At 52.3% G+C, this 15,547-nt stretch overlaps 1 protein-coding gene across 1 annotated transcript in view; it reads right to left on the reverse strand.

Annotated features, from left to right (window-relative positions):
* Positions 1–15,095, reverse strand: part of MYH7B (myosin heavy chain 7B) — a 28,849-nt gene extending 13,754 nt beyond the window's left edge. The window contains exons 1-18 of the mRNA XM_068419661.1: positions 14,999–15,095; positions 14,033–14,136; positions 12,129–12,272; positions 11,869–12,025; positions 11,740–11,767; positions 10,490–10,586; positions 9,612–9,635; positions 7,620–7,712; positions 6,921–6,984; positions 6,701–6,799; positions 5,553–5,656; positions 4,877–5,015; positions 3,455–3,573; positions 2,567–2,716; positions 2,059–2,229; positions 1,162–1,341; positions 942–1,074; positions 363–439 (exon numbers count right to left, since the gene is read on the reverse strand). Of these exons, the coding sequence (XP_068275762.1) occupies positions 363–439; positions 942–1,074; positions 1,162–1,341; positions 2,059–2,229; positions 2,567–2,716; positions 3,455–3,573; positions 4,877–5,015; positions 5,553–5,656; positions 6,701–6,799; positions 6,921–6,984; positions 7,620–7,712; positions 9,612–9,635; positions 10,490–10,586; positions 11,740–11,767; positions 11,869–12,025; positions 12,129–12,272; positions 14,033–14,136; positions 14,999–15,095 (1,980 nt within the window). The remainder of the gene's footprint in view (positions 1–362; positions 440–941; positions 1,075–1,161; positions 1,342–2,058; positions 2,230–2,566; positions 2,717–3,454; positions 3,574–4,876; positions 5,016–5,552; positions 5,657–6,700; positions 6,800–6,920; positions 6,985–7,619; positions 7,713–9,611; positions 9,636–10,489; positions 10,587–11,739; positions 11,768–11,868; positions 12,026–12,128; positions 12,273–14,032; positions 14,137–14,998) is intronic.
* Between the last annotated feature and the right edge of the window lie 452 nt (positions 15,096–15,547).

Below are 15,547 nucleotides of genomic sequence, written 5' to 3' on the forward strand. Positions count from 1 at the left end.
GTCTTAACTGCCGCTCTCTCAAAGGCGAAGGAGCTGCCAGGCAGCGCAAGCATCACACGGGCAGAAGCAGCATAAGCCCCAGCTCAAAGGGAGCCATCGCTCTCCCAGCCTGGAGCCTCGTGTCCTTCCCTAGCAGCACGGGGACAGGGCTGGGACTCTGCCAAGCACAGGCCCCTTGCCCAGAGACAAGAGGGTGTTAGGAGCTTTTGGCTAGTGGTGGTCTTTCTGGAGCCCTGGTGGTCCTTCAGGCCCCAGGGGCTCATGTGCAAGATACCCCAGAGTCTTGGCAGGGAAGTGGGACTGATACTGGGACACTCTGAGCATGCTTTCCTCATGGCCTTGGATGAGGGGCTGGCTCTTACCTTGTGCAGCTGCGACACTGTTTGGAAAGAAGCTGCCTTTTTACGTTTCTCCTTGATCCCTGGCTTGTGAAGTTCTTCTGTTGGGTTGAAATATTAATTGATTACATCAGCAAAACATCTGCTCTGGTTGGAGGACTCAGAAGCACCCCCAAACACCCCTGAAATACCCACAGCCCCTGCTTTCTGTAAAGCAGAGGTAGTGCCCTGCTACAGAGCAAAGCCACAGACCACCAAAAACATCTCCCACAGCACCCAGCTCTGGGTGTTGCTCCTTGACTCTTGGTAACTAGAGACCCCTTCACACATCCTAAGTCAGAGGGCCACCAGGACAGCTCTACAGCACCGCACAAGCTCAGCCTGGTTCTAACCACCCACCTAAAGCCCCTAGGCCAGCACTGCATGTCCAGAGTACCCACCTACCCAGGTCATAGTGGTTTTAGGGGTCAATGTGGGTCTTCCCTTTGCCCTGGCTGCTAGGTGCAGGAATGCTGCACCAACAGTGGGGCGTGGGGGTAAGGAGGCTTTGCTGCAAAGGGAGGGAGAGACCAAGGTCAAAAAAGGGGTGAGGTTGTTCCTCACCTGAAGTAGAGCTCACATAGTTCTCATAGAGGGAGGCCAGGAGCTTGTTTTGGGATTTTTGGAAGACAGCCACAACTGTCTCATTCAGGGGGTCCTTGTTCTTGTCCAGCCACCCAATGATGTTGTATGGTACCTGTCGCCAGAGAAGAGAGGCAAAGGTAAGGACAGCCCTGCAAGGAGGAAGGTGTGAATGCTGTAGAAGAGCTGACAGGGGACGTACCACACCAGCATAGTGCACCAGCTCAAAGTGAGCCTCGTATTTCCGCCTTTTATCCGGCCGGGGCTTCTGGAAGTTGGGTGACTTCCCGATGTGGTTGTCATAGAGCTTAGCTTTGAATGACATGTCAGAGGCTTTCGGGAACATGCACTCCTCTTCGAGGATGGACAGGATTCCCAGTGGCTGCAGGGAGAATGTGGTATAAAGAGGTCTGAGCTCAGTGTTGCCATGTCCCATTCAGAATGGGGGATTCTCGGTGCCACTGAGCGAGGTGAGGCAAGGCTTGACTTGGGAGAGACCTTGTCCTCATTCAGGCAAATGGTGCAAAACATTGACCATGGGCAAGCGATCACTGGTGCATTTCAGGCTGCATCTGACCTCCAGCCAGTCAGAGTGGGACTGGCCAGGCCTGCAAGACATGGGGGCTTGCCAAGGTCCATCAGATTGTTGGGAAGGGGAGATCATCTCCAGTATCCTGACAGGTTTGCTCCTTTCCAAAAAAAAGGTGAGTTTCCTCCATGCAATAGTGGAAATACGTTATACAAGCTGCTCTGAATCAGCAAGTACTCAAGTAAGAGGCACTGAGGGGCAATAAGTGGGTAGGAAAAAAGGAGCAGAGATCGCTCTTCTCTGGAGGAAAAGGCTGCACCATGTTTTGTGGCTCACCAGTGGGTGGGAACAGAACTTCTGTGGTTTCATAAAGTCAAAATTTGTGTCAAAAAGGACTCAATGGACTGGAGGCTCTGAGCTGTAAGTATGGGGAAACAAAGTTGGGCACTTGTCACTGCCTGGGGAGGGAATGATTTCATTGCTGGTAGCAGAGCACCTCTTACAGTTCCAGTCTTTGCAAACAAGCCACCTATCAGAAGTACCATTCCTGTGCCCTGACTCGTGCTTTACCTTCTCAATCAGGTCGATGCAAGCCTGCAGGTCCAGGCCAAAGTCAATGAAGACCCATTCGATGCCTTCCTTCTTGTATTCTTCTTGCTCCAGGACAAACATGTGGTGGTTGAAGAACTGTTGCAGCTTCTCATTGGTGAAGTTGATGCACAGCTGCTCAAAGCTGTTGTACTGCAAGAACAAAACAAACCTGCGTCAGAAGGAGGAGCTCCAGACGTGAAGGGATTCACTCTTTTGCTTTGTTTGGGTGTGAAGATTGATCTCTGCTAGGCTCAGCTGGATTGCTATCAGAGCAGGTAGCCAGGAATCATTGGAGATGTGCCCACAGCAATGTTAGAACAGTCCTTGTGAGCTGCCTGTTTGCTCCAGATAAATTAATTCAGACAAGGGCTCTTTTTCTTACCAAGGCCAGCAGTTTCTTGGAGGAGATAGAGCTGTCAGACACTAAGGGACTGAGCCATCCAACTACATTCCCCTGAACCCATTGCAGAGACCCTGCAGAACTCACGTCAAAGATCTCGAAGCCTGCAATGTCCAGTACTCCGATGAAGAACTGTCTGGCCAGCTTGGTGTCTAGGGTCTTGTTGATCCGAGTCACCAGCCACTTGAACATGCGATCATAGGTGGCTTTAGCCAGCGCTCCCACAGCATAGACAACCTGACAAAGCAAATCAGAGAGCAGGTCATGAGCACTTATGCTTCTCCCTGCCTTTGTTGCAGCTAGAGGCCGAAGAGGAGAGCTCCTCTTGGCACACAAAGGACAGACAGACAGATCCAGGGAGTTCATGGTTACAGTATATCCTCTAAGTTTATTTTTCACATGCTCACAGGTGTGTTCTTGTGTCCCTGGCCTGGTCTTAGCCTCCAACGTCTTAGGATACAGATTCAGTCTAAAGTGATATTTTCAGAAGCCTTATGCATGGCAGGAGCCTACAGCTCACTTTGGGTAAGACACCAGCTCCTGAGGTCCTCTTGAATTTTACTCGAGGACTGGCTTGCACTATTCAGGCCAGGTTCGGGTTCCTAACTATGATGTGTTTTCTACTTTCCAGAGCTGAACGCTTCATGGGAGTGTGACTGTGTCTGAAGCAGATCCATAGAAACTGGACCTCTTCTGGCTGTAATCCAAGCCACATTTCAAAGACACTGACTTAAACCTCCAGCCTTGGTTAATATCTAAAGTTATCATCTGCCATCTCTGCCACCAATTTTCCCAGCTGCTAAAAGCCAGTAACTGTGGACACAGCTTCTCACGCGGCTCTGGAGTCTCCTCCTAAACCCAAGAGAGTGAACTGAAGCACCAGTCGCCCTGTGCAGAGAACATTACGCAATGGGCCTGCCTGCAGAGGAGTCACATACCAGCACGAGCAGGGAGCCTGTGTCCCAGCACACTCACCTGTTCCACGTTCTGACCTTTGGTCACGTATTCATTGCCCACTTTCACACGAGGATGGAGCAACCCCTTGATGAGGTCAGCTGAGCTGATTCCCATGAGGTAGGCAGCTTTGTCAGCACCTGTAAAACAGTACAAAGCTATGAGGAGCCAGGAAGGAAGCCCCAGGAAGGAAAAAAAAAAAAAATAATAAAAAAAAAAATTACCAGCTCTTCTGCTGATCAGTGCTAACTATACTAGTTTTTTTCCACCTGCTCCAGAGTCTCCTCCAGTGTCTAGTGTGATTTCCCATCTTTGATATTGTATGATGCTTTTAAAGTCTGGACCTCCCGCCTGAGAAGTTACTGTTTGGACGAGATGGCCATAGCAGACCTGCTGCACCTTATCAGGTGCCTATCAGGTTTTTGAGTCTTCTTGACCTGGGGATCTCTATGCATTTTCCAGTGTAAGCTTGGATTCCCATGCAGTGAATTTGAACCGACCAGGAGAGAGGTGATTTTCTTGCTTATCTTTCATAGACTCCTAATAGCAGATTATAGCTAGAAAATCACCTCTGGAGGGAAATCACTGCTAGATCAAAGTCTTCTTTAATTACCAGGTAGCAGCTGAATCCCATGTTGACATTCCTCAGGCAAGGAGAACTCTTCCTTCGTGAATGTTAGCATGAGAAGGTCTGATCCAGGTAGTCATTTCTGCTGGATCCCTGCCTCAGCTGATGGATAGTTACTGGTTAAGCCTTGCAGTTAAGTGATAGGGCTCCCCCTTCTCATCCCTCCACATGCTGGAAAGTCACCCTCTCCTTGAAGCTTGCTCCATTATGCTTGGGAGCCAGGCATAATGCAGCAGTGCAAAAGCAACAGAAAACATTTGAGCACCGAGTTTTCCAATTTTTCAAGTTTGCTCTGCAGCCTGACTGTTCTGTTAGCTCTATGATTTGCATTGGATTTTCCTAAGTAAAAAACAAGGAAAAGTATTAGATGGTGACTGTATCCTACTCTAACCGCTCTTCAGGAGGCTGTGACTTGAGCAGGTCCTTGCAGTGCTGATCACAGTCTGGCTCATATTCTGTGGGCAACCTGCTCTGGAAGGCTGCCTAATGAAGTGCGAGAGAAGAGGGGATGAAGGGCAGGAGAACACTGAACAAGGTGAAGCACAGCCAGGGTGTAACAGCCTGTGATATTGCTGAGGCAAGTCTGTTGCAGATGAGACCACCTAGTGCTTGCAGAAAAGGCTGTCCTAAATATGCCCGCTCAAAGACAAGCCCCTTTGTGTGCCTAAAGCAGGTCCTAAGACAGTGTGGTTGCTTGGGATCATGGTCACTGACCTTCACAGACCAGGCCAGGGAAGTTATCACAGTCTGCCATTGCAGGAATTTGCGTGCCCAGCCCATGCTGGGCAGACCTTGCAGCATGGAGCTAAACTCACTTTCAGTGCCATCAGCCTCTGCCTGCTCTTCTCGCTGCTTTTGCTTGAACTTCATGTTGCCGAAGTGCATGACAGCACCCACTATTTTATAGGAGCCGTATTTCTCGTCATTGCTGAAGCCCAAGATGTCCATGGCGTGCTGAGGAGAGACAAAGCAGAAAGATAGAACAAGATCACCACTCTGAGGAGAGGGTTGGTCCTCCCACTCTCTCCTAAGGCGCTTTCCCCATCCTGGGGCTCTGGGCAGGGTGCACTATCTGGTGGGCACCTAGACAAAGCATCCTGTCCACGGGATTGTGAATGTGAGTCCAGCTCCCACAAGATCTATTTGAAAGCAAAAGGACTAGCCTAGCATCCACAAGCAGGAGGTTTTCCAAGCTGAGGCCTCACGTTCCCATGGGAAGTGCTCACGTGCTACACGCCCTTCCTCATGCAGGGAATTACTCTCCCTTCTCTGCCTGGAGGAGGCTGTTGATGGACATCAGAGTCACTCTGCCCTTCCTTGTAGTCTCACAGCACATGCAGAACAACTGCCAATAAACCAGAGGGAGCTCACAGCTAATTTAGAGGGGGACCCAGGAAAGCCAGGACACATCCCCATGTCTGCCCAGAAGGAGGTTGTGCCCTTCCTCAGGCCCCCGCCTTGGGCTGTGTAGTGTGAAGGGAGTACACGTACATCTGTCGCCATGAGTTCCTCGCCGTCATCCAGGTTGTCCACAGTTGTTACACCCTGAGAGCAGAAGTGGTAGTCATAGGGGTTGAGGGAGAGCAGCAGCATATCTGTTGGGGGAAGACATGCAGGGGGTGAGGCCAGTCTGACAGAGACAAAGCTGGGGCAGAGGGACAACCCTGGCCACAGATGAAGAGGTCTTCACTGGTCTCAACTAGAGGGCACTAGCTGGTGAGACAGTCTCTGTAAGCCCAGGCAGGCCCACACGTGGGTCCATCTCTTCTGTGATGTGCCTCCTGCTTGCTATCTTGGGATATGGCTTGGCTGCAGACTGATTTAGAAGTGGCCATCCATGTCCTTGTGACCACCAGATAAGATTACTGCTCTGCACAGCTCTCCAGACCTGCCTAATAAGGTATTGTTCTCGAGTCAGCAACAAGCTCAAGAGCCCGCAGCCAAGAGGCTGACCACCCCAAGGGACTGTGCCAGCCATCTTTCTGCAGCGTGGAAAGGTTTCCTGCGCACTCTGTGTGTCCTGGCACCTGGAGGGCAGGGCTGCTCAGAGCACAAGACTGTCCCAGAGCTGATTTGGGTCAGCTGGGACTGTCCTGGGGAACGCATCTAGGACATGTCTACACCAGGGCTGCTGCTGTGAGTGAGCTTTGCAGCTGTTTTCAAGCTCACCTGAAACAGGTCATCTCAGTAGGGTGGCTGAAGGAGCTCAGAGTGGGCTGCAAAACACTTTCCCCTACCCCCAAATGAGTAAATATCCAGCCTGCACATCCTGAGGTCAGTGCTGTACCCACCACACGATGAGGACTCTCTCTGCAAGGCAGCTCTACAAAAACATGCTCACATCCTGCAGACAGAGCCTGAGGGACCACTTCTCTGCTCCCAGACAGTTGCAGAAAGGGCTTTAGTCTGGCTTCTCAGTCTGTGAGGATAAAGGAGGCTGGACTAGATGACCTCTTGAAATCCCTTCCACCCTGAATTATCCGCCCATCCTATGATCCTGCATAGCCAGCAAAGCATTTGAGGGCAGTGAGCTGGGCTTCCTCCGTCCCTATGGGCCCCAAAGCTGACAACAGAGCTCTCTGTGGTTATTTTCAAGCCACCGTGCTGTAAAGGCTATGCTGCAGCTTTGGCTGCCTTACCTTGCAGCTCTGGTTTCTTCCCAGAGAGGATCTGGTAGTAGATGTGGTAGCTTCGCTCTTTGGGTTGCTGGAAAATCACTCTTGATTTTTCCAGAAGATCTAGAATCAAATAAGGCAGAGGGGTTAGAGGAGGGCTTGCTCTTTCCTGGAGCTGAGCCAGCATCAGCACACATAGCCAGATGAAATCCCTCCCCGCTGCGTCTGGCACACGGTTACTCACAGATGTCGATGTCTGCGGAGGCCAGCTTCCCTGAGGGGCCAAAATGGATCCGGATGAACTTGCCCTGAAAACATTCACAGGAGGTAAGTGCTGGGCTTGGCTACAGAGGTACAATTCTGAACAGCTCCTAGAAACCTCCGACAACTACAAGATACTGGTAATTCCCCACTTAGGCTTCTGCTGATGCCAGGCAAGTTACTGGGCCCTGTGAGGGGTAGGTGGGTGAAGCTCTCTGGTTTGTAACGTGCAGAGGGTCCCACAGCATCGCCTGCACTAGGCAGGCAGAAATTTCACTCACAGTAGATAAATCCCTGTCCCCAGGCCTGTTCTCGAAGCTAAGTACTTCTGCGGGGCAGTGTGATACTGAGTCTGCCCGCAGCCTCCTGCTCAGTGGTCTGCTGAGGAATCTCACCCAGGAGTGTCTCCTTTCCCCCAAAGGCACAAGAACAGGCATCAAAACCACCTGTGGCTGATGAGCTCTGTATCCCACAGCAAATCCAGGTGGGGCTTAGCAAAAAAGATGCTGCTCCCTGGAAGGGGCACACTTCTCTGTCCCAGCTCCAGTGCTCCAGGCTGTGCTTACTGGCCCTCTCAACTTTGGTCCTGTAAGGGACTTCTTTCCAGCCCAAACGCGATACCAGAAGCGTTCAGCTTACATAAACGCACCACATTGGCTCTCTGTCTTGCTAAGACACTTACAAAACGCGAGGAGTTGTCATTTCTTATGGTTTTGGCATTGCCAAAAGCTTCCATAGCTGGGTTAGCCTCAATGATTTGATCTTCGAGGGTGCCCTGGAAAACAAAACCAAAGGATGCGTCAGCTCCCACCCAGCCAGAGGGGATTTGTTACCAACAACACAGGGAAACAGAGCGGAGCTCCTTGCACCATCTGCCTGCTGTGCTCGTTAGCTGTCCTTAAGAGCCTGCTGCTCCTGAGACATCTCCTTGTCTCAAGGCAATACAGCTCAGTTTAGGGGTCAGCAGAGCTAGGTTTTGCAGCAATGCTCTCTGTGAGCTTCTCCTTGCCTAAACTGGTCCCTCTGAAGATCCAGGCTACTGTCCCCTCTGCACACAGCAGCCCTTAGCCCCTTTCTTAGGCTGCTGAAATATGCAAACCAAGAGCAAGCACCCATTGTCACCACAACAGTCTGAAACATTTCAGGCTCTCTGACTCTCCCAGGCATTTCCTCTTCCACCAAACCAAATCTTGGACAGTTCAAATCACAGCACATTGCAAAAGAAGAGATCCAGAAAACAGGCTTGATCTACGACTCCCTACACCAACAACAGGCACAGAAGGGTCACAGTGTGGTGGGAACACATCACAGGTCCCAGCTGGTGTGATCTGCTGAACTCACAGGAGCTCTCCTGAGCAAGCCCCAAGATTAATCTTCCCCTAACCTTGTTTTTCCATTCATGTTTCACATGCACACTTCAAAGATAGAGACAGCTTCCACCTAATGCAGGCAAAGCAGGACAAGAATTCGAGGAGAGAAGCAAGAGACTCGTGCCAAGCCACACGAAGGACAGTGGGGTTTGACAACAGTAGTGGAGTTTGGTGGCACAGGCACCTGCAGGAGTTTTCGTGAGAGCTTTTGCCCATGCTCTGACACTTTACAGTCCCCAGGGCTTTCCTTAGGTGGGAAACACCAGCTCTGGGCTCTGCCCACCAAGAGCCACGCTGTCTTTTCAATGTTGGGCCAAGGACTGCTCCCCACCTCTGCAGCTCCAGGCGTGTGAAGGGCAAGAGAGACAAGGAGCAGCTGTGAATCACAGCTTTACTAACTGTATTTTGTCACTTGGGTATCCTTTGGTCTGTTATCTTTAAATTCAGCCTGATCTAAAATTGCCTGGCCTGTGAGATTCAACGCGGGCTGCCCCATGGGCTGCCCTGGGACACTCAGATTCAGCCGCCCACCTACCTCACTGTTAGTCTGTTTGCCCAAGTGGTCTGAGACTCGTGTGTTAATGAGCATCCCCCAAACAAGAGTGTGCATCAGCTAAAGGCTGTCCCTCAGTGCTCAGACAGAGAAACCAAGGGCCAAGGACATGCGACTGAGCCCTTGGGGTGCTGGGAGCACCAGGGACTGAACCTTTGCTGTATTTCCAGAGGCACTCTGTTGTTTCCTTGGAGCTAAGCAAGCACCTCAGAAATGCACCCCAGAGAAGGGCATCCGCTGCTGCAATGGGGTGGGCCAAGCCAGTTCAGGTCTTTGCAGGGGGTGGCATGTCCAGGCATCATCAGGGCCCCGGTCTGCAGCCAGAGCACAGTGCTGCCTGGGGCAAAGAGGCTCTTCCCCTGCCCCTCAGCTGGGCTTTGAGGGGTGCGGGGGGGGACATTAACAGCTCAGAGAGTGAAGGCTTCACCTTATCTTTGGAGGAGCCCACGCCACCCCCAGGCAAACACTGTGCTGGTTAGAAACGCGTGCTTGAAGAGGCCCTTGAAGGAGAGGTTGGAGTCAGAAAGGTAGAAAGTCACTAAGAGATGAAATACCAAAGCTTCCAACTATGGGAAGGTGGGAGATACAAAGCCAAGCGGAGAACTAAACGCTGCCCAGGTGCTGGGGCAGCCCTTGCTCCCAGTCCCAAGGCAGAGGCCCCGCACAGGCACTCCTCATCACCCTGCCATAGCCCTGTGGCGCAGCAGAACTCTGTCCTCAGCATTAAAGATTAGGAGTCTACAACACTTACCCCAGCTTTAGTGGCAAGAGCTGCCTAGAGAAAGGAAAGAAAATTGTCTTTAGAAATCTAGAAAAGCCAGGCAAGAACCACAAGAAGCATGGTCAGAAAAGCAGGGCATGACCATTTAGTGCCAAAAAACGTCCAAGAAAAAAATGGGAGGATTAAACTTTGTAAGAGATGCCAAAAAGTTGTTAAATAGATTAGCTCAAGAAAATAAAGAAATGCGTCAAAAAGCAAGAACAGTTAAATCCAAACCCAAAGAAGAGTAAAGAAAATAAGGCTGAAGTACGGCTTGTCAGATACCTAAAGCAGCCAGTTTGCTTCTGCAAGGGAAAAGCAGGCTGGAGCCTCACCATATCAAGAAGAAATAAGCAATTGCAAGGACAGCTCAAAAATAACCAGCACCAAAGAAATGCAAGAATCAAAACAAGAGCAAGAAAAGCACAAGGTAGAAAAGGGTCAAAATGAACGAGAGGAGGAAAAAAGGAGAAAAGGATGAAAAGCAAGGCTTAAAAGAGGCAAGGTGGGAAATGTCAGGTTTACTCCATTCTTTTAGTGCTCCTTAAGAAGATCTGTGGGGTGTTGAAGGAGGAAGAGAAGATAAAGAGGGCATCTAAAGCACCTCTTCCAGGCTGCATAGATTGAGCAGCCACATAAAAAAAATATCCATTTCCCCTTGAGCAGAATAATTTCAAGCCTTGCTTGTTCAAAAGTCAGGGAAAAGCCAAGCCCTGGGTGGGTGAGACCAAAACACGCTTCCAAATGCAAAAAGTTGGGAGAAGAAAAAAAAAGTAAAAAGAAGAAGAAAGGGGGAGGGGGAATAAAGAAAAAAAAATAAGAAAGAAAGGAAGAAAACAGCAAGAACTTGTTTCAAAAGAGGGTCTTACTAATTTCTTGCCCGGTGTGTCGCCCAAGGCTGCGACAATGGCAAAGTACTGAATGACCCGCTTGGTGTTTACAGTCTTACCAGCACCAGATTCTCCGCTTAGAGTAACAGAAATACACAGATCAAGGACATGAGGCAAAGAACAGGCAAAACTTCAAACAGACACCCTGCCGACCTGCCACCCCCCTCATCGTGCCGGGGGGGAGAAGCAAAGGATCGGAGGGTCGGGGAGGCCGGCGCTATCAATCCCCTCCAGCCTGGGGGTGTATGTGCTTGTCTTTGGGGCTTGTCTTTGGAGCGAAACCCAGCTCCATCCTTGCCGTGTCCTCCGGCTGCAAGCCCGGGCTCTGCCTGCCTCCTCGGAGGTGCCGCGGGGGGTCAGCTGCCCGCTGCAGACATGGCGGGAGGTGCTGGGCGCCCACCAAGGCTGTACGGCCCTGGCCCCGGGGCTTCAGCTGTCCGGGATCAGCCAGGAACCAGCCTCGCCTGCTCCCGCTCGGGCACTTTCAGCACACCCCGCTTTGTTGGGGGGTCTTGGAGATGGCAGCAGCACTGTGCTGGGGTGAATCCTGCCCAGGCGAGCGCGGGGGCCGGCGTGCCCGGTGCGGGGTGCAGGCGGCCAGCGGGCCCCGCTGAGCTCATCCCTATAGTTAGCTGCTCTCCCATTGTAATCCCAGATCACAAAGAGCCAGGGGGGAGCTGGGGGCAGAGCCGCCACCGGACACACGCCAAGCATCCCTCCGCAGCCCCTGCCTTTCCTAATTAGGCGATGGCCGAGGCTAAAAATGTCCTTGGCTCCTGGCAGAGGCGTAGGGTCCTTTAGAGTCCTTTATATAGCCCTTATCTATATGTCACTTGAAATCAACCTGGCCTACACCCTCCCACGTCACCCTCCTCCCCCGCCGCCGCCCCTCCGGCCACCATCTCCCTCTGGCCTTGGCCTCCATCTCTCCTTCCCCCTCGCTGCTCGGAGGATGCCGGTGGCCGGGGCGCCCCACGGCAGCTCCCGCAGCTGTCGGGGTGCGGGGGAGCCTGCCCGCCAGCCCCGTGCGGGGCTTTGTCACCTGGCGCGGCGGCGGCAGGCGGGAAGGGACAGGGGGGCCGACAGCTGCGGGGCAGGGGGGGAAGTGGGCGGGGGGGCCCTCCTGGGGTGTGGGGTGCCTGCCCGGGGCTCCCCTTGGAGGGCAGCGTAGGGGGGCCCAACGGCCCACCCCGGGGCTGGGCAGGGGGAGAGCATGGAGGGGCACTTACGTGATGAGCATGGACTGGTTTTCGCGGTCTGGAAGAGAAGGAGCAGGCATTAGGCCGGTGCCGCCCGCCTCACCCCCCGCTGCAGAGCCCGGACCCCCCAAGATGGGGGTGCCCAAGGCGAGGGCTTACTGCGCAGCATGTCGTTGTAGGCGTTGTCGGCAATGGAGTAGATGTGCGGGGGCACCTCGGAGCGCCGCTTGCCCTTGTAGCCCGCCACCACGGGCGCGGTGTAGACGGGCAGCCACTTGTAGGGGTTGATGGTGACGCAGAAGAGCCCCGAGTAGGTCTGCAGGGGGAAAGGGAGTGGATGAGGGACGGGGGGGCCCCGATGCCCCTTCACCTCCCCACCCTACGGGTGACCCCCAGTCCCCCGGGCGCCGTCGGCTTACGTAGATCATCCAGTGGGAGTAGCGGCGCTTCAGGTTGTAGAGCACGGAGGCCTCGTTGAGGTGCGTCAGCATGGCCATGTCCTCGATCATGTCGAACTTGGGGGGGTTCATGAGCTGCAGCTCGTCCTCCTTCACCACCCGCGTCTGCCGGAGTAGGGGGGACACGTCAGATGGACCCCAGCCCCCACCGAACACTGTCTCCCCCAAAACACGCTGGCTGGCTGGACACACTGACAGTCCCATGCTGGGGACAAGCCTGGCCCCGTGCCTGCTGCCCTCCCAACAGGGCTGCCCTCAGTTTTGGGGTGATGGGGCTGCGGGGCACCTCAGCCACAAAGCCCAGCTGGCAAAAAACAAGCCTCAAGCCCATCCCTTCCCCAGAGACATGGGCTGTGGTCAAGCCCAGTGGAGGGTGTCCAAGCTGGGGGGCACCAAGATGTCACCCCACAACGTGTTTGACACCGCCATCCTGAGCTCTTCTTCGCAGCCTAAAACCCCACAGCAGCACGGTCTGTCGCTTGGAGAGATCCCTGGTTGGTTGGGCCAAGAGCTGAAGCCTGGACCCCATCACTTATAACTGGATTTATTTAATCTCACGAAGCCAAGCACTGGGAAACTATCGCATTACGTATCTGGCCCGAATGGAATAAGCTGAATTTAGCAAATGGTCTTGTTAATAAAGATTAAATGAAACCTTTCAAAGAGGTTTTTTTTTTACAGGTGAATGCGTGGTGTTAAAAAGCATTAGGTATTAGAAGCAGGAAGGTAGATAGAAGAATAAGGGTGGGGTTATGTCTCTTGAAACTGTTTCTGCTGGAAATGCTGATCCAGGGGAAGCAGATATAGTTTTAGATTTTGCAAATCCATGACGAATTGTGAAAAAAAACCAAACAGTTTCAAGAGGGAACGGCAAAAAAGGTTTGGAAACCAATTTGTTCACAGAATAAACATCAAAATAAACTTTTAAACATCAGAATAAACTTTTAAAATTGATACCCCATCTCCAATAAATTTTCTTTTGGGGAAGGAAATTTTTTTTGCTTTTTTTTCCCCCCATTTCAGACAAAAATATTTTCAAAACCTTGACACTTTTCAAAGAGGATTACGTATAATTCTTTCAAATTCAGCAGACACGAGCACTTCTCAGTGCCACGACGACTAGCTGAGAAACAGAAATAACAAGGTCTACCATCTAATGCCTGGTCAGGTCCTTGTTCTTTTTCCCAGTTTTACACCAGTGTAATGATGTTGCAGGGCCATGAGACTCCCACAGCCAAGAAAAGAATATTAATTAAGCTCATTTGCAGCTATTTATACTGGATATTATCTTGACAAATATCAGCTGATCGTTGCTTGCTTTGCCTCCCTCCTGCTGCTGGAAAGCTGGAGCCTCACCACTAGACACAGCTGGTCCTACCTCTTCGTCCAGCGCCTGTTCTCCCACCAGCACCGCTCACCCCGCTGCAAATCCTGGCTAAAACGAGCAGGAATTGGCCAACTGGCTCCTTACCTCTTGTTTCAACCTCCAAGCTGAGCCGGGCAGTGGTTCAGCATTGCAAAGGGCTGCGGTGGGGCAGGCGCAGCCTTCGGGCAGCCCTTCCTCCCGCAGCCAGGAGCTGTGCTGGGCCAGCCCGACTGTCCCGCTTCGGTCTGTCTCGCACAGTAAACCGTGTTTGGAAGCAAACGCTCCACAGGGGGATGCTGGACCGTTACCGCTCTTGGCAAGTAATTGGCCTACGTGTCCTGACACATTGCGGTGTGTGTCCCCTCGGGGCACGACTGATCACCAAGCGTGGAAGGGTTATCAGCAAGGGCTTGGCTAGCTTCAGAAGCAGTCTTGTCACACGTCCCCCCCCTCTGCACACACTCGCTAGCCCTTGGAAAAGGAAAGGTGTTTTGCTTACTTCCTTATTTTTGGTTTCCACAGTGACTTTGCCACCAGAGGTTTCTTTGATTTCCACTTCAATATAAGCTTCCTTGTCATCTGGGATCCAAACTCGCTTCTTTCCTGGAGGGGAAAGGGAAGGGAAGGGAAGGGAAGGGAAGGGAAGGGAAGGGAAGGGAAGGGAAGGGAAGGGAAGGGGGAAGGGGAAAGGGGAAAGAGGAAAGAAGAAAGGGGAAAGGGGAAAGGGGAAAGGGGAAAGGGGAAAGGAGACACAAAACAGGTTGAAATGTAGGAAACCATTTGAAATTGTCAACTGAAAGCCGCACGAATGCAGTCTGGCAGCATGGAAGGACAGTGATTATCCCTTCCTACGCTCTCCGTCATAGAGGCTGGTATTTCTTTGCCTTTTTTGTGTTTGGCAGCTGTTTACTTTGCCAGGGTCAACTTCCAGTCTGACAGAAGTCTGCCTCTTCACGTGTGCTTGCGCTCAGACCATCATGAAAAAAGGCCAGTGAGAACAAGCAAAACTCTCCTCATTTGCTGAGCTGAGAGGAGCGAGGCAGAGCACGAGCCAAGCCCCGGAGCCCGAGCACAGTGAGCCTCAGTACAGCAGCATGGCTGGGACAGAGCGGGAGGGCTGCAGGGTGAGCTCTGTACAGCTCCAAAATGAAACAGAGCTGGAGAAGACTTTGCCACCAGTCCCTCAACCCATTTCCTTCAGCCCTCCTGCCCCTCAGGGTCAGGGGAGATGAAGGGCCATCTCCTCCTGCACCTCAGAAGACAATGGGACAGTGAAAAATCTGCGTTTCTTACTTCTGAGATCTTCCTGTGCTCCAGGGTGGTGGGTGCAATTCTGCAGCGCCTGCAATACCACAGGTACCAGCAGTGGGAAAGGGACGGGGATGGTCTCCAAAGAGAGCCATGGCCAAGGGGCTGCCTTGGGGCACACACATGGCACTGTGCGAGAGCTGCCTTGGGGTCTTACCATCAAACGGGATCGTCTGAAGCTTCAACTGCTCTGTGTAGCTTTTCCGGAGGTATTCAGCAGCCTCCCCAAAAATGCTCATGTCCAGCATAGCCATCTTGCCTGGCTGGAAGAAGACTTGGCAGCAGTGAAGGAAGAAGAAAAGACACCTGAACGCTGAAAGGAGGGAAGGGGCAAGGAGTCAGTGCATGGGGCAAGCACCCGTTGCTGGGCTGCTGACCAAGAGCAACACCGTCACCAAACACACTTTTCATTTTAGAGAGTGAGAGAAGACAGCGACAACAATATTAGCTAATATAACTATAATAACAAGACAATTACTGAACACTTTCCCTTCTGCTGCTATCTGCCCCACACTGCAAGTCCCAGCTGGGTGAGCCGGCATCGCTTTGGTGTCAAAATCCACATTCGCATTTTAAGCATCACCAGAGATCGTCAACGACACCCTTTTCTTGATAAACTCAAGCTAAAACCAGTTGCAGCTCCACAGTCGTGTTGGAGCCCTGGTACCCCGCACAAAACCTCTGCAAAGAGCCGTGTCCACTTTCC

This window comes from Nyctibius grandis, chromosome 28, assembly GCF_013368605.1.
Source record: "Nyctibius grandis isolate bNycGra1 chromosome 28, bNycGra1.pri, whole genome shotgun sequence".
In the NCBI taxonomy this organism is placed as follows: domain Eukaryota; kingdom Metazoa; phylum Chordata; class Aves; order Nyctibiiformes; family Nyctibiidae; genus Nyctibius; species Nyctibius grandis.